General features: G+C 44.8%; 2 protein-coding genes and 1 long non-coding RNA gene across 5 annotated transcripts in view; 1 reads left to right on the top strand and 2 right to left on the bottom strand.

Annotated features, from left to right (window-relative positions):
- The window catches only part of LOC138968231 (uncharacterized), a 21119-nt gene extending 13219 nt beyond the window's left edge, over positions 1-7900 (top strand). The window contains exons 5-11 of one of the 2 annotated variants that reach the window (XM_070340783.1): positions 830-946; positions 1540-1642; positions 2016-2220; positions 2643-2865; positions 5053-5182; positions 5722-5881; positions 7555-7900. In XM_070340783.1, coding sequence (XP_070196884.1) covers positions 830-946; positions 1540-1642; positions 2016-2220; positions 2643-2865; positions 5053-5182; positions 5722-5881; positions 7555-7689 — 1073 coding nt within the window. In that variant the 3' untranslated portion in view covers positions 7690-7900. The remainder of the gene's footprint in view (positions 1-829; positions 947-1539; positions 1643-2015; positions 2221-2642; positions 2866-5052; positions 5183-5721; positions 5882-7554) is intronic. The other variant, XM_070340784.1, reaches the window with a different exon arrangement.
- Positions 7901-8037: 137 nt separating this feature from the next.
- On the bottom strand, positions 8038-20489 carry LOC138968232 (uncharacterized). 2 transcript variants are annotated; one of them, XM_070340786.1, is made up of 5 exons: positions 20425-20489; positions 15794-15987; positions 13596-15408; positions 12638-12835; positions 8038-12390 (listed from the first exon to the last, which is right to left on the bottom strand). In XM_070340786.1, the coding sequence occupies exons 2-5, from the start codon at positions 15955-15957 to the stop codon at positions 11638-11640; spliced, it is 2928 nt and encodes a 975-aa protein (XP_070196887.1). In that variant the 5' UTR covers positions 15958-15987; positions 20425-20489; the 3' UTR covers positions 8038-11637. The 2 variants fall into 2 exon arrangements, with proteins under 2 accessions (XP_070196887.1, XP_070196886.1); XM_070340785.1 differs by lacking the exon at positions 20425-20489 and adding an exon at positions 17169-17213.
- A 776-nt stretch (positions 20490-21265) lies between these two features.
- The window catches only part of LOC138968235 (uncharacterized), an 18398-nt gene continuing 12163 nt past the window's right edge, over positions 21266-27500 (bottom strand). The window contains exons 2-3 of the long non-coding RNA XR_011456110.1: positions 23746-23837; positions 21266-21590 (exon numbers count right to left, since the gene is read on the bottom strand). This is a non-coding gene — a long non-coding RNA (uncharacterized lncRNA). The remainder of the gene's footprint in view (positions 21591-23745; positions 23838-27500) is intronic.

Genomic DNA, 27500 nt, shown 5'->3' on the forward strand with positions numbered 1-27500 from the left:
CAACTTTCAACGGTCTAGTCATTTAAGTGAACAGATTTTCAATGGTCTAGTCATTTAAGTGGACAGATTTCAACGGTAAAGTCATTTTTGTGAACCGATTTTATTGGTATATGTGGTAAGTAGCCATTTTTGTGGACTCAATTTAATGGTATTTAGTCATGTTTAGGACTGATTTAAATAGTAGATGTGGTGAACGTGATGTAATTTGTGTGGATTTATTTTTAATGGTGAAGTCATTTTGTGGACCGATTTCAATGGTAGATGTGGTGATTATAAAGTATTTTCTGTGGATTTATTTTAAACGTTCTCATTTTTGTGGACTTATTTTAATGGTATTGTCATTTTGGTGAACGGATTTCAATGGTATATATGGTGAAGTCATTTTTGTGGACTCATTTAAGTTAATGGTATATAGCCATTTTTGAAGACCGATTTCAATGGTAGATGTGGTGAATGTTGAGTCATCTTCGTGGTCTAATTTTTAACGATATGTAAATCAGGCAGGAGTCTTATGTTGTGTGTCAGGCAAGCAAGTTCTAATTTCTTTTTTTTTCTGGGAGGAGATCAGTGTTGTTGTGTTTCATGCAGGCAACTAACTAGTTTTGTTTTTGAGGCAGGAAATCGGTGTTGTGTTTCAGGCAGAAAATCAGTGTTGTTGTGTTCCATGCAGGCAACTAGTGTTTGTGTGTTTCAGACAAAAAAATAGTGTTGTTGTATTTCAGACAGGAAATTGATGTTGTGTTTTCAGGCAGGAAATCGGTGTTGTTGTGTTTCAGGCAGGAAATTGGTGTTGTGTTTCAGGCAGGAAATTAGTGTTGTTGTGTTTCAGGCAGGAAAATGGGGAAAACGTGTTCCAGCTACTCGGAGTGCATGAGCCATGTGAAGTGTACCAACGGCATCTGTAACGGGTGCTACTGGGGCTACCGTCAAATCGACGATTATTGTGGTAGGTGTGCTTTAATTGTCTCTGTTTGTACGGGTGTGCGTGTAATGTCTGTTTCACTTGTTTTTCGGTGTGTCTGAGAAAACGCTGGTGAGAGCGAGCGCGGGTATGGTCTGGGAGTGGTGGGGGGTACCTGTATGTTGTAACATCAAATTTTGTTACTGGCTCATATTCGGCACAGGCACACACACACACACACACACACACACACACACTCACACACACACACGTAAACACACACACACACGCACACACACGTAAACACACACACACACGCACACACACACACAAACACTTACACATTCACACACCCATATCCACACACACACACCCCACACACACAAACCCGCAGCCGCACACACCCACACCAATCCACACACATACACCCACCCACTCACACACACTGAGGCACGTACCCACACACACACACACACACACACACTCACTCACACACTTACACACACACACACACACACACACACACACACACACACTGACACACACACCATCCTAGTGGGGTAGCGCGTCAACGGTGCAGCATAAATTATGTCGGTGTGATCTTGATGTTTCTATGGACTGACCTGCGCGTGTTGCAGCCAAAAAGCACGAATGCTCCTATTACCTCAAGGAAGCGCAGCTGGAAAAGTTTTATGACACCATGACGGCCGCCTATTATCACTACGACGTCTTTCCATGTCGGTGAGAGAGAAAGGGGGGGGAGAGAACGAGAGATAGAGAGGAGACTGAGTTCAAGAGAGAGAGAGAGAGAGAGAGAGAGAGAGAGAGAGAGAGAGAGAGAGAGAGAGAGAGAGAGAGAGAGAGAGAAGAGGAGAGAGAGAGAGAGAGAGGAGAGAGAGAGAGAGTGAGAGAGAGAGAGAGGGGGAGGGAGAGAGACAAAGAAGGAGGCAGAGAGAGAGACAGATTGAGAGAGTGAGAGAAACTGAGAGAGAGAGGGGTAGGGAGAGAGAGCGCGGTGGTTGAGTTCGAGAGAGAGAGAGAGGTGGTTGAATTCGAGAAAAATGAAATGGATTCATCTCGTTTATTTGTGATGTTTATTCATCTGACCCGGCAGATACAAGATGGCGCACTTTCACTGCTCCGGGTATGACGTGGATGTGACGGTGGAGCACGGCGTGACGATCAAAACCAACTTCTACGCCAAGTCAAGCACGGGAGGCGTCTACGTCAGTGACGTCACTGTCACCCTTAAATCCAATAACAGTGACAGCACGGTGACGTCACAGATTAACCGGCTCAACACCAAGGATTTTGCCAAGGTAAGGGACACGGGAAAGTTGCAAGCTGACGAATCTCGTTCGTGTAATACATGACTAATTTGAAATTTCACATTCTGAAGTGGCAGTAGTGGACACAGACGTTTTCCGGAAATACCTTTCGGGATTTACAAGCGTTGGCGAAGAGTTGCGCCCCTTTAAACCTTGGACAAACAAGCAACACTTGGTCGACCAGTTAAAACCAACAATCGCAGCGAATAACTGACTCTGATAAATGTTTCGACATCACGATTTGTTTGTTGGTTTGGCCGGTTGGTTGTTGTTGTTGCTGTTGTAAATGTTGTTGTTGTTGTCGTCGTCGTCGTTGTTTGTTGTTGCATGGCTTGGCATGCTCCTATACACAAAACCGGTTTCTTTTGAAATTCAGACACTTTGACAACGACCCGCCTTTCATTTTTGCTCAGTACATGAAGGCGGCCGATTTCACTGAATCGCCATGGACGTGGAGCTACGAGGGCCAGAAACCGCGAAGAAAACATCGCGTCGAGGGCAAGTACGGCTCGTTTCGAGCGGTCGTCATCAAGGACCAACTGTCCGTCACCTACTCAGACAAGTATTCAGATCTGGACATCGCGTGTGGCGACCAAGACTTCAGGAGCCTGACCAACCCTGCCGGGACAATCTGCGGTAAGGACAGCAGGACCGGCGTGCAAGAGAAAGTTACCAACCGGGCGGGAGCCAACCGCAGCGTTGGATTGGTTGAGATTGAGATTGAGATTGTTTGTGATTTCAACGAATCGGACCCCACGGTTTGTTCTCTCCCGTTTGGATGGCACCCACTTTCGGTTCGTTCAACTCAGCCCAAGGCTCTCTACCTCGAGGGGCCCTGGAGTTCATATTCTTGATTTTATTTTTGAAGGCGACGGGCGCAGTGGCGTGTTGGTAAGACGTCGGCCTCTTAATCGGAAGGTCGTGAGTTCGAATGCCGGCCTCGGCTGCCTGGTGGGTTAAGGGTGGAGATTTTTCAGGTCAACTTATGTGCGGACCTGCTAGTGCCTTATCCCCCTTCGTGTGTACACGCAAGCACAAGACCAAGTGCAAACAGAAAAGATCATGTAATCCATGTCAGAGTTCGGTGGGTTATGAAAACTGACACGAACATATTCAGCATGCTTCCCCCGAAATCGGCATATGCTGCCTCAATGGCGGGGTAAAAACGGTCATACACGTAAAAACCCACTCATGCAAAAACATGAGTGAACGTGGGAGTTTCAGCTCAAGAACGAAGAAGAAGGAGATTTCGGAAGGCACATTCGTCGCCGACACGTAACGCCCGTAGCGCTCTTGTCAAAACTCTGAGCCCTTTACATAAACATTATGATCATATGGGTTCGATTATAACTTCATAAATTTGGGTAGTCAGACTACAGATCTATCCAGGCTCTTTGTCTGAGATAGGAGAATCGCTTTATAAGGACTGACGAGTACCGAAAATCTGTTGGGTACTTTCTGTACATGCGTGCGCGTGTGTCTGCATGCGTGCGTGCATGTGTGTGTGTGTGCACGCGGGTGATTTTATTCAGTGTGTGTGTGTGTGTGTAAGTGCGTGCATGCCCGTGTGTTTACGCACCTGCTGACGCATGGTCATAGGTATGCGTGTGTCAACCCCTGCGCACGCGTATTTTTGTGTCAGTGTGTCCGTGAGTGCGTACGTGCTTGAGTGCGTGTCTACATTAGTGCACACACGCGTGCTGTTGTGTGCAAAAGTGATGGCGGTGGAATGGAAGTGCAGCAGCTGCAGTGGAACCCCCCTTTTAAGACCTTCAAAAATCTGAGAAAATGAGGTCTTAAAAAGGAGGGAGTCTTAAAATAGAGGGAGTCTTAAAATAGAGGGAGCCTTAAAATGGAGGGAGTCTTAAAATGGAGGGAGTCTTAAAATGGAGGGAGTCTTAAAATAGAGGGAGTCTTAAAATGGAGGGAGTCTTAAAATAGAGGGAGTCTTAAAATAGAGGGAGTCTTAAAATGGAGGGAGTCTTAAAAAGGAGGGAGTCTTAACATAGAGGGAGTCTTAAAATAGAGGGAGTCTTAAAATGGAGGGAGTCTTAAAATAGAGGGAGTCTTAAAATAGAGGGAGTCTTAAAATGGAGGGAGTCTTAAAATGGAGGGAGTCTTAAAACAGAGGCACATTTACAGAGGCTATGAAGAGAACATCCGAAAAAGTAAGGTCTTAGAAGAGAGGAAGTCTGAACATAGGGGGGTCTGCCAGGAGGGGGTTCCGCTGTACCAGAGGCTCTCAAATGAGCTACAGCCGGTGTAACACGAGAAAATTACTCCCACGAAATTTTTACTCCGGAGTAAACATTTCGTACGAAAAAGTTACTCCCTTTACGAAAAAAGCACTCCCCCATTGCACGAGAAAATTACTCCCCAAGACAGGTGAGTTCCGAGTAAACATTTCGTACAAAAATGTTACTCCCCTGACGAATAAATAACGAATAAATTACTTCATCCCAACACGAGCAATTTAACTTCCCATGCCAGGTGTACGAAATTTTTACTCCCTTGTCCCCTCCCTGTTAGTCTTGGTGGTGGAAGGGGTGGAAGGAGGGTAGCGCGACATTCGTGTGCGCGAAATCACTTATTGGCATTATCCCTTCGCCCGCATCCCATTTTTACGTACGAGATTTTTACTGGAAGTAAACAAAATGGGGAGTAAAAATGTCGTGGAGGGAGTAATTTTTTCGTGCCTTGGGGAGTTCTTTTCTCGTACGAAAAGTGTACTCGGAGTAAGAATTTCGTACGAAATATTTACTCCGGGGTAAATGTTTTGTGGAGTAAAAATTTCGTGTTAGACCGGCAATGGTTTGTGTGCAGGCTTCCCGAGCGACTCGGACTACAGAGCGAAGAAAGAGCTGGAAGCCAAGTCCAAGGCCGGACAAAATGTGCTGTCCTACGGTGTTCTTGACTCCTACATCGCACTCGCCAAGCAGGACGCGCAACAAACGTATGTAGTGTTTATGATTACAAAGCAACAGGCACAGCACATATATATTAAACACACATAATTATGAAAGCAAGGTGCAGTGGTACTTAATTTCAGAACATAGCCGTGTGTCTGTGTGGAGGAGGGGGGTGGCGGGAGTGAGTAAGTGTGTGTGTGTGTGTGTGTGTGTGCGTGTGTGCGTGCGTGTGTGTGTGTGCCGTGTGTGTGTGCGTGCGTGCGTGTGTGCGTGCGTGCGTGTGTGTGTGTGTGCGTGCGTTTGTGTGTGTGTATGTGTGTGTGTCAGTGTGTGCGCGTGTGTGTGTGTGTGCGCGTGCGTGCGTGTGTGTGTGTGTGTGCGTGCGTGCGTGCGTGTGTGTGTGTGTGTGCGTGTGTGTGTGCGTGCGTGTGTGTGTGCGTGCGCGAGTCAGTGCCTGTGTGTGTGTGTGTGTCACGTGTGTGTAAAGTGGGGATGGGGCGAGTGTGTCTGCGTGTCTCAGCGTCCGCTTACAATCATGTTCGCTCGTGCAGTTGTAAATAGCTTGTATGATGGTTTCTGTGGGTGACCCTAGGAATCCGCAGTGCCAGGAAGCGAGGACAGTTCTGACTGGCCAATGCGAAAACCTGGGCGGTGTGATGAAGACGTGTGGTGACGTGTACACCACGAGGTGGGTCAGCAGTCCGGGGCGCTGCCTGAGGAAAAACAGTGTCGACAGCTTTAAGGTAAACTTCTTTCTCTCTAATAGGAACGTTACCAGTATCGACAGCTTTAAGGTTAGCTTCTTTCAGTCTCTCTTTTGGGAACGTTACCAGTGTCGACAGCTTTAAGGTAAACTTCTTTCTCTCTAACGGGAACGTTACCAGTGTCGACAGCTTTAAGGTAAACTTCTTTCTCTCTTATGGGAACGTTACCAGTATCGACAGCTTTAAGGTAAACTTCTTTCTCTCCAACGGGAACGTTACCAGTGTCGACAGCTTTAAGGTTAGCTTCTTTCTCTCTAACGGGAACGTTACCAGTATCGACAGCTTTAAGTTAAGGTAAACTTCTTTCTCTCTAACGGGAACGTTACCAGTATCGACAGCTTTAGGGTAAACTTCTTTCTCTCTAACGGGAACGTTACCAGAATCGACAGCTTTAGGGTAAACTTCTTTCTCTCTAACGGGAACGTTACCAGTGTCGAAATTTTTAGGGTAAACTTCTTTCTCTCTAACGGGAATGTTACCATAATCGACAGCTTTAGGGTAAACTTCTTTCTCTCTAACGGGAACGTTACCAGAATCGACAGCTTTAGGGTAAACTTCTTTCTCTCCAACGGGAACGTTACCAGTGTCGACAGCTTTAAGGTAAACTTCTTTCTCTCTAACGGGAATGTTACCATAATCGACAGCTTTAGGGTAAACTTCTTTCTCTCTAACGGGAACGTTACCAGAATCGACAGCTTTAGGGTAAACTTCTTTCTCTCTAACGGGAACGACGTTACCAGAATCGACAGCTTTAGGGTAAACTTCTTTCTCTCTTATGGGAACGTTACCAGTATCGACAGCTCTAAGGTAAACTTCTTTCTCTTTAACGGGAACATTACCAGTGTCGACAGTGTTAAGCCGGTACACTTCTTTTTTTCTGATGGAAACGTTACACCATTAAGTGTCAACAGCTTTAAGGTAAACTTCTTTCTCTCTAACGGGAACGTTACCAGAATCAACAGCTTTAAGGTAAACTTCTTTCTCTCTAACGGGAACGTTACCAGTATCGACAGCTTTAATGTAAACTTCTTTCTCTCTTACGGGAACGTTACCACTGTATCGACAGCTCTAAGGTAAACTTCTTTCTCTCTAACGGGAACGTTACCAGTATCGACAGAGTTAAGGTAAACTTCTTTCTCTCTAATGAGAACGTTACACCATTCAGTATCGACAGCTCTAAGGTAAACTTCTTTCTCTCTTACGGGAACGTTACCAGTATCGACAGCTCTAAGGTAAACTTCTTTCTCTCTTACGGGAACGTTACACCATTCAGTATCGACAGCTTTAAGGTACACTTCTTTCTCTCTAATGGGAACGTTACACCAATCAGTATCAACACCTTTAAGGTAAACTTCTTTTTTTCTGATGGGAACGTTACACCAATCCGTATCGACAGCTTTAATGTAAACTTCATTCTATCTTAAGGGAACGTTACACCATTCAGTTTAGCGGTATTCAACTAACTGGCTTGGGGGCGTGATGAAAGTTGTGATGATCGATATATTACCAGGATGATGTGTGTGTGTGTGTGTGTGTGTGTGTGTGTGTGTGTGTGTGTGTGTGTGCATGCGTGTGTGTATATGTGTGTGACTGTGATCTCTTGAAAGAAGGACTGTTTGATAAGTCTTCATTATCATCATCAACAATGACAGGTGTACGTGGCCTGTCTCAAACTGTTGTGCGGAACCGGAGGAAAGACTAAAGAGGATTGCGATGTGTTTCGCGCAGCTCAAGTCAACTGTGGCGTCGGCCTGTATTCTCAAGCCAAATGCACGAGCCAGATGTAGCTCTGGTTCCTCCTGCTGGCAATTCTAAATTTAGCTCTGTGGCTTCTACTCAACTTCTACAATAACAAGGCTTGGTCTCCTGGAGAAGGATGTTCAGCTTTAAGTGTTGACACACCTCCTTACGTGGTGTGTCGGTGTACACATGTCACAAAGTTTAAAGTCTTGGCCATAATTATGATGCAAAGTGAGAAAATTAAAGCAGAATAAAGCAGTTGGTTTGAATTGTGAATTGTATGTGTGTATCTGTGGTTGACTACTGTACAGAAGTGAGGGTGTGTGTGTTTGGTTGGAATGTAATTAAAAAACAAAATTAAAAAGACAATGACAATGAGAAGACGAAGATGCCTGTCAATATTAATGCTTTTTATTTTCTTCCAATTCCATAATTTGTTCAAAATTCAAATATAACAAAATCAAAAAGTCACGTGAAGCGATTAAAAAATATTTAGTCAATCTGTAGACATCAAACTATAAAATCAACTCCAAAAACCAGTCGTTGGCGAGAGTACATTCAGATAGTCTTGGCTAACAATACCCGAAGACCGAGACGGGTTTTGCTCATCTCTGCGAAGCATGCAAACATTATACTCAAACCATATTTTCTTTAGTTCTGAGTGCGTTTTTAAAGTAAACAATAACATATCTTTATTCCCCCCTCTGCTTCTTTACCTCTGTAAACTTGTAGAGCTAGTTATTTTTTTATAATGACCCAGCAACCAAACAAATAACGAGCCAGCAACAGCCTGAATCCTCGATAGTGCAATGGGTTGAGAAGCTGTTCTGTTTCGGTACTACTTTTGCGACTGAAAAGTTCCCAACGCTCTAATGTACAAAATATACATTTCTGGAGCAAACAATACAACCATACCGCATTTAAACCAGCAACTACAGGCTTCAACACATGAATCTCAATATAAAATCCATGAGTTTGGTTGTTTTCTGAATTCAGATCTGCCGTGCACAATCGTTTATCGCTAGCAAGATTCCAAGGAAAAGTAACTCTCATACTTTGTCTAGCGACACGAGTAGTTCCCCTTCCAGATTTCGGCTGCATCGACAAGACTGCAATCCGACGGTCAGTTTTCAACAATATTTCATTTTATAAACAGATCACACGCAATCAATTGCAAACATTTAATCAACTTAAAGAACATGCAGCGGTTTCATACACTATTTTGCCCCAGAAAACTGAACTTCATACAGTTTTTAACGTTGGAACACGGGTGTAAAACTTCGTCTGCTAGTCACATTCGAGGAAAGAACATTTCCTGAGCGATACCAAAACATGAACAGAACACACACTCTGTCTTTACCGCTACAGCAGAATAACAGCATATCTGTGTACTTGATGTTAGTCCAAAACAGGGAAACTGACAAGAAGTGTTAACAGAATGGAATGATTTGCACGGAACTATACGGCGCGCATTAATCAATCGCCTGCGCAGGTTGACTGGTTGAGTGATTTGGATTCGATCAAACTTTCGCACAAAAACTCCTGTTTTCTTTGAATAACTGAAGAAAGGAGGAATAAAGAGGTTACACACCTCGTCTCAGTGATTATTAAAAATAATGGTCTCAGTTCGCTGAAGCTCGCATTTTTCATGATCCGCTAACTTCGACCATTATTTTTAATAATCACTGAGACTCGGCATGTAACCTCTACATATATTCTTGAATTCAGAAGATGAGGAACACAATGAAATCATTTATTTTTTAATCTGTAAGTGAAAATTCGTTTTGAATGACAACTTTAATTAGCTGCAAACTAATTATTTCATTTCTAAGCTTCTGAGTTGAAATGCAATTGCAATAGTCCGGACTGAGTCACAGATTGCTTGTCCAAAATGTCAATCAATTTGGTTGACAAATGACGGCGTGACAGTGCCGCCTCAAATTTCACTAAAAGCAAGATATGACCTCAGTCCTCATCCAAGTCATTTATCGAAAAAATGGAAAAAACGTCTGGGGATATCTTACCCAGGAAGTCTCTTGACAAGTTTCATGAAGATCGGTGCATTATTTTTCTCTGAATAGCTCTATAAACACACACACACATAAACCACCACCCTTGTCTCAATTCCCCGTCTATGTTAAAACACTAGTCGAAACTTGACTAAATGTAAACAGGAGAAAAATACAAAAGTACATTACATGTAGTACAATAGACAAATTCCAAAATTAACTTTCACTGCATTCATACAATTACAATGTACAACTAATGTCACCGACAAGTTAGTGTATTCTTCAATCTACAGAAAGTTCAAGCTAAACGAAGCAATAAGTACAATGTACCATGAAAAAGCTTTATTTTTTACTTTATTTGGTGTTTAACGTCGTTTTCAACCACGAAGGTTATATCGCGACGGGGAAAGGGGGGAGAGGGGATAGAGCCACTTGTCAATTGTTTCTTGTTCACAAAAGCACTAATAAAAAAATTGCTCCAGGGGCTTGCAACGTAGTACAATGTATTACCTTACTGGGAGAATGCAAGTTTCCAGTACAAAGGACTTAACATTTCTTACATACTGCTTGACTAAAATCTTTACAAAGATTGACTATATTCTATACAAGAAACACTTAACAAGGGTAAAAGGAGAAACAGAATCCGTTAGTCGCCTCTTACAACATGCTGGGGAGCATCGGGTAAATTCTTTCTCGTCCCAACTAATATGGGACTCCCCCTAACCCGCGGGGGGCTCTTCAATCTACAGAAAGTTCAAGCTAAACGAAGCAATAAGTACAATGTACCATGAAAAAGACGATGTTCGGGTTTGTATGGGGTGTGACAGAGTGAATACCCTTACTTTTACTACGTGAGACAAACAACCCACACAAGCTCCTTGTCCATGTGTTTCAGAAACAACCCTCGCTAGCGACTTCAATCAATCAATGAGTCTTATATCGCGCATATTCCGTGGGTACAGTTCTAGGCGCTCTGCAGTGATGCCGTGTGAGATGAAATTTTATACGGCCAGTAGATTGCAGCCATTTCGGCGCATATTTACCTTTCACAGCCTATTATTCCAAGTCACACGGGTATAGGTAGACAATTATTAACTGTGCCTAAGCAATTTTGCCAGGAAAGACCCTTTTGTCAATCGTGGGATCTTTAACGTGCACACCCAATGTAGTGTACACGGGGGGAAGTTCGGACACCGAAGAGTCTGCACAGAAAGTTGACTCTGTGAAATAAATTTCCGCCAAACCTGGGATCGAACTCACGCTGACAGCGGCCAACTGAATACAAATCCAGCGCGCTACCAACTGAGCTATATCCCCGCCTCTGAACTGTTTGTCTCATTGAAAGCAAGGGTATTCACTCTTGCACAACCCATACAAACCCACCAAGAGTTATTTCCGGAATTCGTCTTGTGTGTTACGCTATTAGAAGAACTGTTAGTCCAACGCCATCCTCAATGGCTCACAGTTTGTTCTTTTCCAGGCCGTTGTGACGGTGACACCATCTGTGTGTGTGTACGCTACTAGAAGAAAGGTAAACCCAACGCCTACCCTTTCAGCTCACTGTTTGTTAGTCTTTTCTAGGCGGTAGGGGCACCATACTTCTGTGTGCGTGACGCTCCTTAGGAGAAACGTTAGCCCAATGCCTTTGACAAAACCGAAAAAAGAATAAGAGCCAATCACTTTCCCATACGGCTCACTATTTGCCAGTCTTTTCCAGGCGGTAAGGACACCATCTCTGTATGGGTGTCACTAGTAGGAGAAAGGTTAGCTTCACGACTTCCCTCTTGGCTCATTGTTTGCTAGCCGTTTCCTGGTGGAAAAGGCACTATTCCTGTAATTGTGACGCTACGAGAAGAAAGGTCAGCACAATACCTTCCCAAACAGCTGACTATTTGCCAGTCTCTTCCAGGCGGTAGGGGCACAATACATCTGTGTGTGTGACGCTATTAGGGGAAAGGTTAGTACAGTATCTTCCCACACAGCTGACTACATGAGGCGGTAGGGGCACCATGCCCGCTCATGGCGCTTCAAGGTGGAACGGTAGCCAAACGCCTGGCCGCACTGTTCACACTGAAAGGTCTTTTCTTGGCTGTGTTTTTGACTGTGAGCTCGCAGCATGGAGCGTCGGAGAAAGACTTTGGGACACAAGGGGCACTTGAAGGGTCGGTAGTCGCTGTGTTTCTGATTGATGTGGCCTTTCAGCGTGCCTTTGTCGACGAAGGCGGCGCCGCAGGTTTGGCAGAGAAACGGTCGCGTGTTGGTGTGCCTGCGCATGTGATCCGACAAGCCTCCTTTGTGATAAAACCCCTTGTTGCACAACTCGCACACGTGGGGCCTCTCCCTCTCCGTGTGGGCAGAAAGCTGGTGCTGTTTGATTTGGGTCAGGCGCCGGAACTGCCTGCCGCACTCACCACAGCTGAACATGGCGCCGTTGTGGGCTCTGCGCAGGTGAAAGGTCAGGCCGTTGGGCTTAGCGAAGGAGGCGGAGCAGAGGGTGCACTTGTACGTCTTGGGCGTGGGGTGGGCTGCGTCCATGTGTTCTCTCAGGTTGACTTTGGTGGTGAAGCTGGCGCCGCATTGCGTGCAGCGATTGGGTCGTTTGACATTGTGCGTTGCCATGTGCTGAGTCAGCATGCCACGGAACGGGAAGCATCTGTAACACTTAGGGCACGCGTACCTGTTCGGGTTTCTATGCTTTCTGGGGTTGGTCTTCATCTGGCTCTGGCTTACCAGTTGTGGCTGAAACGTAAGTAAAGGCAATACTGTCAAAATACGGTCAAGACAAGGCTAAACATTACTGTAAAGACAATGCTAAATGTTAATGTAAGGATAAGGCTAGCTAAACATTAATTCAAAAACAAGGCTTTTCCACAAAATGACCAGTGAAACTGAGATATGTCTCACACACACACACACAAACACAGAATAATTATACACACACAAAAACACAAACAAGTCAATGGTATTTCCAGCCAACCATACTAACCTTTCTGGCATTAGCAAGGAGTTGGCCAGATGCTGAACCGCCATCATTTTCACAATATTCAGATTTACTTTGTGTGTTTCCCTCGGCCTCTGTCTGTTGAAGTAAGCAGTCTGGATCGGGTTCATCTGGAAATGGGTCAGCATCTGTATCCCCGTCAATGTCTGGCCGGGAAAGCAGTTGAGACGCACGCTTCTTCGGCTGGAAAAGAGGGTCATAATGATTATACAGTGGATTCAATCAGTTTTCAGATCCTCCGTTTTACTACAGTGGACGCCATCTTCTTCCATGAAAACAAAACACGCAATACATACATCCCTAAAAACAAAATAAACAAACGCATCCCTGAACACAAAACACACAAACATATATATACTGCATAAATCCCTGAAAGTGAAGACAAAACCCACACACATCCCTGGAAACAAAACATACAAACACATGTATACATCCCTGAAAGTGAAAACAAAAGTAGCACATATCCCTGAAGTTGAAAACAAAAGTAGCACATATCCCTGAAAACAAAACATACAAACACATGTATACATCCCTGAAAGTGAAAACAAAAATAGCACATATCCCTGAAGGTGAAAACAAAAGTAGCACATATCCCTGAAAACAAAACATACAAACACATGTATACATCCCTGAAAGTGAAAACAAAAATAGCACACATCCCTGAAAACAAAATATACAAACACAAACATGCCTGAAACTTCCAGTGAAATTGAAAACAAAATGCGGCATGATTTAAGGCGCTTATGTTGTGTATTGTTGCCGTTATTAAGATAATAATAATTAAGATTGTAAGGCGCTTTGAACTATTTTAGGATTTGCACCCTATAAATACCCTCATTATTATTATTATCATTATTATTATTATTATCCCTAAAAACAAAACCCTACAAACACAAACATTCCGAAAGTGAAAACAAAATGCATACATTAAAGAAGCACTGACCATTCTTCTGACTGCAGTCCGTGCAGAGGGAGGACTCGAACCAGATGGCCTACTCTTCTTCTCCGCACTACTCTGCTCATGCGCACTACACTCCTGTCTGCTGCTGTTATTGTCTCGTCGGGCTTTCAAGTGATTTCTCAGCCTTTTCCTAGCATTAAAAGCCACAACATAGTGCGCTGACCTTATCAGAGTACCGCTGACCAGAAACGGGGTGGACCTGACTGGTGACGCAGAAACTGGATTCGCTGTATCACCGAGACTTTCGTCACCAGGCGTAGAGCTTCTTTCGTCCCCGACAGTTCGTCTTACCTCCCCTGTGGAAGCTCTTGATACCTCCCCTGTGGAAGCTCTTGTTACCTCCCCTGTGGAAGCTCTTGTTACCTCCCCTGTGGAAGCTCTTGTTACCTCCCCTGTGGAAGCTCTTGTTACCTCCCCTGTGGAAGCTCTTGTTACCTCCCCTGTGGAAGCTCTTGTTACCTCCCCTGTGGAAGCTCTTGTTACCTCCCCTGTGGAAGCTCTTGTTACCTCCCTTGTGGAAGCTCGTGTTACCTCCCCTGTCGCAGGACTTTGCGACACAAATATGGAAACAAAAGGTAGACCTGAGCGGAGTGGTTTTGGTGACAGGTACTCTGAGTCTGACTCGGATTCACTCTGCCACAAAGACTCGGGAACTTCTTGAAGTGAAGGGCTCACTGGTAATGACGGTGACTGACTGTGCTGTGCTGGTGAGGACATGAAATCACCATCAGCTGGGGAGGGCGGTGATTCTTTCTTAGCTTGTGAGGGCGGTGACTGAAAGAGGACTTGACACAACAGTGAATCATTGCCAGCTGGTGAGAGCGGTGATTCATTGTCAGCTGGAGACAACAGGGAATGATCAGCTGGCGGCAATGGTGAACTGTGGTCAGCTGGTGAGATCGGTGAAACATTGTTAGCTGGTGAGGGAGGTGAATTGATCCTATTTGTCAATGGCGAATCACCGTTACCTGCTGATGACATGGGTTCTTCCTGAGCTGCTGATGGGGATTGAGAGACAGGTCTGCATGCTGGCGATGACACTGACAGCAGTTCACCACTGTGTGACAACGGAGACGCAGCATTGAGTTCTACTTTTTCTAAAGAGACTATGGACAACTCCCTACTACCCGAAGAAAAAGTTTGACCATTGGGTGAGGATGGTGACACATCAAAGGGTTCTACTTTTTCTGAAGTCTTGCTCTCCAACTCAGTTCCAGCTCCAGGTGAAGGAAGCGTACCACAGTCTGATGACAGTGCTGATATGATGTCCTGCAAACGTGCCTGTGAGTGTGAGTCCGAAGAAGAAGAGGAATACTTTTGTGCTGAAGTTGAAAGGACAGGTGTTGATAAACTGGTGGATTTCTGTGCCAAACCGGACACAGGAGGAAGAATTCCGATGTGTGGTCTAAAGCCATGTTCCGAAGTGTTGGATGTCATGTGTGACGAACGCAATGACACTGATGCTGCAGAAGCAGTTTCATTCTGTTGTGAAAACAATAAAGCTGGCTGCAAAGAGAGTGAAAGCTGAGATGGACTGCTGGCAGACTCTCTCTCCCTCTCTGCCCCATCGTCATTTTCAAGCTCGTCCGAAGCAGTTCCATCCTGTTGTGAAGACAGTAAAGCTGGTTGAAAAGTGAGAAAAAGCTGAGACGGAGTGATGCCAGACCTCTGCGGCTGTTTCGGTGAAAGCGGAGACGCTGTTGGTTTACAACGAGGGCAGACCAGGATGAGCGCTGATTGACACGACTCGCACTCTGGATGGTTCAGACCAGTCACCGAGGGATTCAGGTCGTAGCTGAAAGGTAAGACAAACGTGTGAGTGAAGATAAAATATCCAAGATGAGAAATATAATTATACATGACAAAAGCATCAAAGAATATGATGAAACTCTGTCCGTCTCTCTCTGCCCCATCCTAATTTGTAATTTTTAGTCCTGTCCCCTCAAAAAACACATACACAAGATGTAACCATGGGGGATTTTGAAAATAAATGTTGCCCTGCCTTGCCACCCACACAGAAGAAAAAACCCTTGTGTAAATACCCAATCCGAGAAAGCAATGTTGTTGTTAAGTCTTTAAAGGGGGTGGGGATGGGGTAAGAGGGTTCTTAAATCAGGCAGTTTAAAAGAGGAGGGGGAAGGGGTAAGAAAACACTGTACTTCCATTCCAAATTCTCTTACCTCTGAAGAAGAAATGCAGCAACCTCAGTATCGGTCTCCAGGCCTTCTTTATCAGCGAGGTGGCGCCAGCTTTGGAAGACATCATCCTGAAGTTGAATGTGAATCTGATGAGACTTGTTCTGCTGCTTGGTCTTTCCTCTGGTGACTGGACCGCTGACCGCCATTCTCCCCCCACACTGGATAGCCCTCAGCAGCTACAACAAATAAAATCATCAATGAGATTTAATTCACAACTTGAAGCTCTACGAAAATATGCATTGGAAGTTCATGCCTCTGTTTGTTCAAAATTATAAAGCACCAAAAGTGACCTGTTCTCATACTTCTTTTTCTTCGTATTGGGGGAATCCCTATACAGGGTGCGCCTAAGGTCCCTAGAGTGAAAGATAAAGTGGACAGTGTACCTATGAAAATTAAAATAGGGGTGGGTTGGTAGGCAAGCTTACTGTACAAACTTTAGTAAAGTTCTACTACCCATACTTCATAACAGAGCACAGAAATAAGAACACCAAGTGAAGAATCTGAATCTGAATAAACTCTATTGGTATTCAAAGTTCACGCAAGCTCTTGTAAACTTCAAAGCATGTTGTACGGCTGTCCCGTGCAAGCTGTGAAGGCCGAAGATAGTACAGTAGTTCTCGTGACTTTCGAAGCATAACAAAGAGCATATATGTCTCACAGACATCTCACTAAACTGCTCAGATACCGAAAAGGTCTGCGTCAAATATTCAACAACCAGTGTTGTTTGAGGGTTACAGGAGCCGATTGCAAAAACAGACGTAACACAGACTGAACCTTGGCTTTATCACAATGTGTTCAACTCTATAAATGTCTCTACTCTAGTAAAAGAAATATGGCACAATTCTTCTCTTACACCACACTGAATAAAACAGCATCAGAACAAGCTGTGAGTCTCATGTCTCGACCAGTCAACCAGTACTAGTACAATGAAACGCCCCCTAACAACAAGTCGTTAGAAAGTAGCCAATGAACAATCAATCTGACACATTGCTTCCACAGTATCTCTTTTTACGGAGGTTCGACTATTCGAGGGTTGGCAAATAATGTACATTCACATAGAATACAACCACTTCCACTTCCAGGTCGATACACACAAAGTGTGTTCCAAACTCCAACAATAAACTGACGTGCAGTATCAGTTTTGTGTGTGTGTTTGTGACTTTGTGACTGTCCCATGCGTACTATGAATCGGAAGTGCACTGCGCTCCTTCGCAAAATAGTGTCAAATGACATTCCGAGAGTTGATGTGGTTGTCTGGTCTTTCATGTACACTCCGAGAATGAAATCTACATATAACATAAAAGGCCGTGGAGCATCAGATTGTTTTCGTTTTATCACAACTGCTCTACGTTCCTACCGCAAAATGGCTTTGGATTGCAAATTCGCTTCACGACCGGAAGTTGGAGTGTATATATGTTGGGCGCAAAGTAAGAATCCGGGGCAGAGTTGGAATAAGATTTCCAACAAAGCGCGACTGGCACAAAAAAGTATACCCTTTTCACAGGTCATGAATAAGGTATATGAAAAAGCAAGGTCTTATACAGGGGAAGTCTTGAATTGGGGGTGTGGGGGTACACTGTGTAACAATTCTCTCAGTGACACTCAGCGCATGCAGCTAGCTAGTTGCTGCTGTCTCGATCTATTTTGAACACAATGACAAGGGTCAGAATCTTGTATACACTCAGGATCATGATCAGGATCGATACATTGCAGGAACCTTTTTAGGTTATCACACTCCGAGTGCGTATAGCAAGTGCGTTAGCTTCCGTGTTTCTGTAATAGACCTTTTCGGTATCTGAGCAGCTCTCGCGAGACACGCTCTTTGTTACGGTCCGACTAAACTACGCGCCAGCACGCGCTAGCACGCGCCAGCACGCGCCAGCTTGAACCATAGCACTTATATACTTTATTTTTATATTTCTAGTTAGTTCATCGTCCATTCTCACATAATACAAAATTTCAAACTTCAATGATAAAAAATACGGAAGTTATGACGAGTTTAAGGAGAGCTAATGCACTACTCTCAAATCCGACGATTGTCGGACATGGAGCCACGGCCTTAGCTAGGATAGCTCTCCGACTACTAACGCGTCTTAGCTATCGTAAATTTTATCACTGAAGTTTGAAATTTTGTATAATGTAAGAACTGACGATGGAATGACTAGAAACATACAGATAAATTATATAACAGCTATGAATCTCAGTAGCGTCCACTTAAATTTGGTAGCGCGCAGTTTTAGTCCGGATTTTGTCGGATTTGAGAGTAGCGCATTAGCTCGCCTAAAACCCGTCATAACTACTGAAATGTTCAACACTCAAGCTTGAAATTTTGTATTATGTAAGAATGGACAATTAACTATATAGACTATAAAAATAAATTATGTAAGTGTTATGGATCACCGGGTAGCGTCTACTTCAAAGTGGTAGCTTGCAGGCTGTTTAGTCAATGGCGGAAATCGTCGGATTTGAGAGTAGTGCATTAGCTCTCCTTAAACTCGTCATAACTTCCGTATTTTTCATCATTGAAGTTTGAAATGTTGTATTATGTGAGAATGGACGATGAACTAACTAGAAATATAAAAATAAAGTATATAAGTGCTATGGTTCAAGCTGGCGCGTGCTGGCGCCTAGTTTGAAGTAGACGCTACCCAGTGATCCATAACACTTACATAATTTATTTTTATAGTCTATATAGTTCATTGTCCATTCTTACATAATACAAAATTTCAAGCTTGAGTGTTGAACATTTCAGTAGTTATGACGTGTTTTAGTCGAGCTAATGCGCTACTCTCAAATCCGACAAAATCCCGCCGGCAGTGACTAAAACTGCGCACTACCAATTTTAAGTGGACGCTACTGAGATTCATAGCTGTTATATGATTTATCTGTATGTTTCTAGTCATTCCATCGTCAGTTCTTACATTATACAAAATTTCACACTTCAGTGATTAAAAACAATGTCGGATACGGAGTCATTCGTTCGAACACAGTCAGTCGGATGCAGAGCCACTCATTCCTCTGTGTGTGTGTGTGATCCATAGCACTTACATACTTTATTTTTATATTTTTTGTTAGATCATCGTCCATTCTCACATAATACAAAATGTCAATTTTCAATGATGAAAATTACGGAAGTTATGACAAAACTTCGACATTGACTGAATACAGACATTAATGCATACCAACTGCACAACCACTTTGAAGCAGGCACTGCCTTGACCTGTATCATTTATGTTACTTTATTCTTTAATTATACACAATTTCAGCTCCATAAATCAAAATGGTGATGGTTGTGTTGGATGATAGCAGAACTGCTAGGATAGTCTCAACTTCAAAGAACTTAGGACCAGCATTAGTTATAATTATACAACACGAAGCCGGTGGCGATCTGTCGGCAACTATTTTCAGTGAAGTATTTGAGCAGCAACAATGGAAAGATACGTCAGTCATGTATTTGCCATTATGTCAAAGAAGGGCGTTGTTGGGTTTTTTTTCGTCGGAAGGGTTTGAAGTTTTTGAGCAGAGATATGCATAAATTCAACGGAAGGATCGCGGATGGCAGGCTTTCTTTCTTCTTTCTGTCGGTATGAACAAGAAAGGGGTGTTCTTCTGCCAAGAAGTTAAGGGGCGTTCTTTCGGCAAGCCTTTGAAGGTGTCGCCTGAGCAGCAGTGTCCCCGTGTAGTTACAGCCCCTGAAGCTGGGATAAGTATCAGTCGATTTTTTTTCGACAGCTACTGGCGTTGTTTCGGCGCGGCAAGTGTTTGAGGTTGCCGAGCAGCAGTACGGGGTGGCAGTACGTATCATGTAATAGTTACCACCCCCGGGAAAGATGGGATTAGCACGAGTCTTTTTGTCGGACATGGAGCCACGGCCTTAGGATAGCTCTCCTATAACGCGTCTTAGCACTTATATACTTGATTTTTATATTTCTAGTTAGTTCATCGTCAGTTCTTACATTATACAAAATTTCAAACTTCAGTGATAAAATTTACGATAGCTAAGACGCGTTATAGGAGAGCTATCCTAGCTAAGGCCGTGGCTCCATGTCCGACAATCGTCGGATTTGAGAGTAGTGCATTAGCTCTCCTTAAACTCGTCATAACTTCCGTATTTTTTATCATTGAAGTTTGAAATTTTGTATTATGTGAGAATGGACGATGAACTAACTAGAAATATAAAAATAAAGTATATAAGTGCTATGGTTCAAGCTGGCGCGTGCTGGCGCGTGCTAGCGCGTGCTAGCGCGTGCTGGCGCGTAGTTTAGGCGGACCCCTTTGTTATGCTTTGAACATCGCGAGAACTTCGAACTTTGGCTTGTGCAGCTCGCACGAGATCGCTGTACCGCATGCTTTGCTATGATCTGAAGTTTGCGAGAGATCACGAGAGCTTGGAATACCGATAGGGTCTATCCACCGAACTCTGACCACAGGTGCTCTGACATGGATTTACACAATTTACATCCTTGCGTGTACACACGAACTTTCCAGTGTAATGTTAGTTTTTCTTCCCTCAATGCACAAATGTAAGGTCCAAATAATGAGGCTAATGGCTGCTATAACGCCAAACGAAAAGAGTAATGATAATAAAAACGCTCAAAACTCAATCAACTTACTTCAAGAAACAAATTAGAAACTGAGGGCCGGATGTGTTAAATATTCGCTTATTAGCGATTCGAACAGTATGAGAATAGTGTCTTTGTACCGAAATTGATGAGAACACACTTGGAAACGGGAAGGGATCATTGTTAATTAAATGTTGGAGATTGTCTCAGTTGAAATTGAGAAACTGTATTTCTGGCAATTTTAGTCGCGGCATTTTGCCGGATTGCCGAGTTCCAATAAAAAAAGTAGTTCAGCCCTGCTGGGGGCGCTGCCGTGGCTTTCTCAGTCATGGCCGATGTCAGCAAATCTATGACAGTTTTGTGACCGTACTGATTAGACAGAAATAGTGTAATGCTACTGATGATATACGCCGCTGTAATGTGAGTGGTTTCATTTTTTTAAGTTTCTTTTTACCGCCAACGTAAAGCCGGATTAGCGCTTGTCAAGTTATTTCAGTCAGTCTTTGAATGTTAGTGTCAGTTTGACAGTGTGTGAGTGTCATGGTGGGCTGATTAGAACGTTTCTTGTTCACTGAATTTATTCAAGGCGCATCCACATGGCACACACACACACATACACACACACACACCACACACACACAATACACACACACATATAATACACACGACACCGTTGACACACCGGCACTGACACACAGACACACACACACACACACACACACTGCACACCGGCCACCCACCACACACACACACTGAGACACAGACACAGAAACACACATACACGCACACACATACACACACACGATGGCCGGGTACGACCTGAACGCTCACATATGTCACGAATGCACGCATACATTGAAAAAATGAACATTTTGCACAGTTTAGGCTTATGCAACGATTTAATACAACACAAGAATGTGTCACATTCATAACACAACATTCGTTTGCATGAATCAAAAAACATCAATGTTAGTCAGTTTATCGGAAAAGTTTGAAAAGTAACCGACAGGGTATAGGTTTACTTCAATTTTTCAAAAATTGACAATACATTTATGTGAAGTAATTCATTCTGACACCACAGATTTTTTGCAGAAATCGAGTTCAGCCGCTCCTGTGACCAAAGCCTCTGTGCCTCAGTGTAGAAAATGTGGCATCTGCTGCATAACTTTAAGACATGCCTTTCCAATCTCCTGAGGGGTGCCAAACCGTCCCATCATCTGGCGGAGTACAGAAAACAGAAACGAAATGTTGGATTTTTAAGTCTTACAAAAATGGACCATGACTGAAGTGCATGCGTACTTGTGTTTGTTTGTGTGTGTGTTTGTTTGTGTGTGTGTGTGTGTGCGCGTGCATGCGTGTGTGTGTGTGTGGGTGCGTGTCACAGTGCGTGTGCATTACATTAATTGTTAGACCGTGTGTCTCTGCCATAAAGCGAGTGCGCGGGACTGAGTGAGTGTGCACGGTCTGACTCTGTGTCTGTGCCTGTGTGTCTTTGTGTTTGCGCGGCACGCTTGTGTCTTTTAAAAAGACAACATATATATAACTCACCGTATTATATTTAAACTGTATCCAATAGCATACCTATGCAGGCGTGTCTATACATTCAGGGCCGGACCAAATGAGTTGTAAGGGGGGGGTTCCTCCTTTTATGGGGGGGGCAAATCAGCGAAGTGGCGAAGCCACAAGCGCGCGCCTGCAAAGCAGGCGCGCGAACTAGGCCGGTCCGGGGGCATGCTCCCCCGGAAATTTTTTGAAAAACGGTTAAAATCTGTGCAATCTGGTGCATTCTGGGCCTTGTTTTGAGGGTTAAGAGCAGCATTGTTTTGGTGCTAAAACTAGTAAAAGTCAAAGCAAGGTACATGCTTTTTCCAGGGGTGGGGTTCCGGAACCCCTGGAACCCCCCCCCCTGGGTCCGGCCCTGACATTAGACCCCGGCTCCCCCTTTCAGACTTTTTCTTGGGGCGGGGATGTAGCTCGAGTCGGTAGCGCGATGGATTTCAGTGTATCCAGTTGGCCGCTCACGGTCAGCGTGAGTTCGTCCCCACGTTCGGCGAGAGATTTATTTCTCAGAGTCAACTTTGTGTGCAGACTCTCCTCGGTGTCCGAACACCCCCGTGTGTACACGCAAGCACAAGACCAAGTGCGTACGGAACATATTCTGTAATAATTCATGTCAGAGTTCGAAACACGAAAATACCCAGCATGCTTCCTCCGAAAACGGCGTATGGCTGCCTAAATGGCGTGGTAAAAAACGGTCATACACGTAAAATTCCACCCGTGCAAAAAAAAAACCACGAGTGTACGTGGGAGTTTCAGCCCACGAACGCAGAAGAAGAAGAAGACTTTTTCTTTTAAAGACCTTGGTTTTTCAGATTTTCTGTTCACAACATCTGTAAATTTACCTCCATTTCAGTTTAAGACTCCCTCCAATGTTTTAACATAGAGGGGGAATCGAGACGAGGGTCGTGGTGTATGTGTGTGTGTGTGTGTGTGTGTGTGTGTGTGTGTGTGTCTGTGTCTGTGTCTGTGTGGGTCACTGTGTAAAGCTGCGATTCAGAGTAAACTGCTGGACCGATCTTTATGAAATGTTACATGAGAGTTCCTGGGTATGATATCCCCAGATGTTTTTTTCTTTTGTTGGATAAACGTCTTTGATGACGTCATATCCGGCTTTTTGTAAAAGTTGAGGCGGCACTGTCACACCCTCATTTTTCAATCAAATTGATTAAAATTTTGACAAAGCAATCTTCGACGAAGGCCGAACTTTGGTATTGCATTTCAGCTTGGTGGCTTAAAAATTAATTAATGACTTTGGTCATTAAAAAATTGCAAATTGTAATTAATTAATGAATTTAAAGGCACAGTAAGCCTCCCGTAAACCATCACAGATACCTTGCGTGACCCTGCTTCCGGGGTTTTCTTTTTTGAAACTTTCAAAACTTGGAATTGTACTGATCTTGTCTTGATGAAAAAAGAATTCTTTTATGATTTGAGAATGTTTGTGTAACAAGCTGTCCATTTATTATTTAGATTTTAAAAGTTAGGTCAAGCGCCAAAACGCACCACGGTCCGATTCATTCTGATAATCATCGCTCCACGGCTATCGCCAGTTGAAGGGAAGTAACTCATTTTTGACCTGAGTTCAGGATGGGTCCGATTGAGATGGAGACAATCCGAAAAATTAATTCTTTGAAAATTGCTCGCTCTTTACGTAGGGCACCTAGGATGTTCCCGTTCGGTGAGTGTTCAAATGGAAGGGTGTTTGTACTGTGTGTAAAAGCCTGACAGTATCTGTGATGGTTTACGGGAGGCTTAATGTGCCTTTAAACCACAATAACGAAACTTGCAAGGAAACGATTCTTCTCACGTCACCTTACACGTCAGGAAGCACGCCATCGCGTTGACGTCCATCAAGTGACGTAGTTCATCATCACTGACGTCATCAATCGGCAGGTGGGGTGGGTCTGCATTTGAGTGAAAATGATCATCAATGATGAACGTGCTGGAAGTTGCATGCATGAACTTGTGCAAAAAATCAGCAAAATATTATTTGAGCTCAAACATTATTTCTCAGCAGCTTAAATTTTCTCCCTTCCCCTCTCACCCTCCCTCCTCTCCTGTAGATATAACAGTTATCGACACACTCCTTCCCCTCTCACCCTCCCTCCTCTCCTGTAGATATAACAGTTATCGACACACTCCTTCCCCTCTCACCCTCCCTCCTCTCCTGTAGATATAACAGTTATCGACACACCCCTTCCCCTCTCACCCTCCCTCCTCTCCTGTAGATATAACAGTTATCGACACACTCCTTCCCCTCTCACCCTCCCTCCTCTCCTGTAGATATAACAGTTATCGACACACTCCTTCCCCTCTCACCCTCCCTCCTCTACTGTAGATATAACAGTTATCGACACACTCCTTCCCCTCTCACCCTCCCTCCTCTCCTGTAGATATAACAGTTATCGACACACTCCTTCCCCTCTCACCCTCCCTCCTCTACTGTAGATATAACAGTTATCGACACACTCCTTCCCCTCTCACCCTCCCTCCTCTCCTGTAGATATAACAGTTATCGACACACTCCTTCCCCTCTCACCCTCCCTCCTCTCCTGTAGATATAACAGTTATCGACACACTCCTTCCCCTCTCACCCTCCCTCCTCTCCTGTAGATATAACAGTTATCGACACACTCCTTCCCCTCTCACCCTCCCTCCTCTACTGTAGATATAACAGTTATCGACACACCCCTTCCCCTCTCACCCTCCCTCCTCTCCTGTAGATATAACAGTTATCGACACACTCCTTCCCCTCTCACCCTCCCTCCTCTCCTGTAGATATAACAGTTATCGACACACCCCTTCCCCTCTCACCCTCCCTCCTCTACTGTAGATATAACAGTTATCGACACACTCCTTCCCCTCTCACCCTCCGTCCTCTCCTGTAGATATAACAGTTATCGACACACTCCTTCCCCTCTCACCCTCCCTCCTCTCCTGTAGATATAACAGTTATCGACACACTCCTTCCCCTCTCACCCTCCCTCCTCTCCTGTAGATATAACAGTTATCGACACACTCCTTCCCCTCTCACCCTCCCTCCTCTCCTGTAGATATAACAGTTATCGACACACTCCTTCCCCTCTCACCCTCCCTCCTCTCCTGTAGATATAACAGTTATCGACACACTCCTTCCCCTCTCACCCTCCCTCCTCTCCTGTAGATATAACAGTTATCGACACACTCCTTCCCCTCTCACCCTCCCTCCTCTCCTGTAGATATAACAGTTATCGACACACTCCTTCCCCTCTCACCCTCCCTCCTCTCCTGTAGATATAACAGTTATCGACACACTCCTTCCCCTCTCACCCTCCCTCCTCTCCTGTAGATATAACAGTTATCGACACACTCCTTCCCCTCTCACCCTCCCTCCTCTCCTGTAGATATAACAGTTATCGACACACTCCTTCCCCTCTCACCCTCCCTCCTCTACTGTAGATATAACAGTTATCGACACACTCCTTCCCCTCTCACCCTCCCTCCTCTCCTGTAGATATAACAGTTATCGACACACTCCTTCCCCTCTCACCCTCCCTCCTCTCCTGTAGATATAACAGTTATCGACACACTCCTTCCCGTTAAGACGTTTCGCTCGCCATCTTAGATCTGGCCACAAGGGTGGAGATTTTTCCAATCTTCCAGGTCAACTTCATGTGCAGTCTCAAGTTGCTAATGAATAGTGCCTTATCCCCCCCCCCCCCCCTCGTTTGTACGTACATGCCAGCACGAGACCAAGTGCGCACGGAAAAGATCCTGTAATCCATGTCAGAGTTCGGTGGGTTATAAAAACACCAAAATACCCAGCATGCTTCCCCCGAAAGCGGCTCGCCATCTCAGAGAGCCTCTTTAGAACACCCCTTCACTTTGACACATTCCAAGTATCGCCATCCTGACTATACTTCCCGCAGAGAGTAAGAATTCTTTCTGAATTAATTTCGCAAAAACGCTCCAGTGTCCCTGACCAAATCAATCCATAACAAAATTCAAACAATGCACAGAGATCACCCAGGCTGTTAGTTTATGGTATGCGTCCAAGCGGAGGGAGGGTCTTATCCATGCATGTCAAAGCCTGGCCAGACCTGAGATGCATGGTGAGTTGAATTCTTTGCAGACGGGCGCAGTGGCGTAGTGGATAAGACATCGGCCTCCTAATCGGATTAAGGCCCTGATTTCACAACCCGGCCGTGGTGGTTTTTTTGTTTGTTTGTTTGTTCGTTCATGGGCTGAAACTCCCACGGCTTTTACATGTATGACCGTTTTTACCCCGCCATTTAGGCAGCCATACGCCGCTTTCGGAGGAAGCATGCTGGGTATTTTCGTGTTTCTATAACCCACCGAACTCTGACATGGATTACAGGATCTTTTTCGTGCGCACTTGGTCTTTTTTCGATCTCTCGGGTCAACTTATGTGCAGACCTGCTAGTGCCTTATCCCCCTTCGTGTGTACACGCAAGCACAAGACCAAGTGCGCACGGAACAGATCCTGTAATCCATGTCAGAGTTCGCCGGTGGGTTATAGAGACACGAAAACACGCAGCATGCTTCCCCCGAAATGATCGGCGTGTGCTGCCTGAATGGCGGGGTAAAAACGGTCATACACGTAAAAATCCACTCGTGCAAAAACATGAGTGAACGTGGGAGTTTCAGCCCATGAACGAAGAAGAAGAAGAAGAAGAAGAAGAAGAAGAAGAAGAAGAAGAATTGAGGGGAAGGAATGTACCTTTAACCTATAGGGGCAAAGGCTATAGCATTAGATTACGTGTGCCAGCGTTGTTAACCAGACAGTCAATGCGTCCGTGTGTGGTGATTATCACCTCTACCAGCAGCTGTAAACCACACAGACAGACAGACGTACGGGGACAGACGAACGCAAGTACGCACGTATGCAGGCCGGAGCGGTCACACACACACACACACTCGCGCGCACGAACGCGCACACCACATACGCGCAAACACACACACACACACACACGGTACAACCAGTAGCCGGCGAAAGAAACGCACACACTGACACGATCTCTCTCGCTCTCTCTCATCTACCCCACCAGAGGAAACCAGTGTTCCCCAGTCACCATCAGATTGTATTGACCAGTCTGCAGTGTCCATCTCCCGGGGTCTGGCTGCCAGCAATGTCGCGCATTAGAGTACAGCTACACAAACACACACACACACACACACACTTCATCGCCCTTTCTCTCTCTCGACTTCCGCCACGACTCAACACCCCCCCCCCCCCTCTCTCTCTCTGCACATCGAGTCCATCAGATGACAACATGTGTCAATGATGTCCATCCCTGGAGGTGTTAGAGCCAGCAATGTCCCCCTGACACACTTGGTTTCCATAACAACGGACGTCGGATGACACCCCCCCCCCCCCCCCCAATTCCCCCCCCCCCCCTCTCTCTCTCTGCACATCGAGTCCATCAGATGACAACATGTGTCAATGATGTCCATCCCTGGAGGTGTTAGACCCAGCGCTGTCCCCCCTGGCACACTTGGTTAATGTAACAACGGACGTCACATGACTTTCCCTCATCGTTGAAAATGTACGAAGGGAGGTAAGGTGG

Source organism: Littorina saxatilis, linkage group LG6, assembly GCF_037325665.1.
Source record: "Littorina saxatilis isolate snail1 linkage group LG6, US_GU_Lsax_2.0, whole genome shotgun sequence".
NCBI lineage: Eukaryota > Metazoa > Mollusca > Gastropoda > Littorinimorpha > Littorinidae > Littorina > Littorina saxatilis.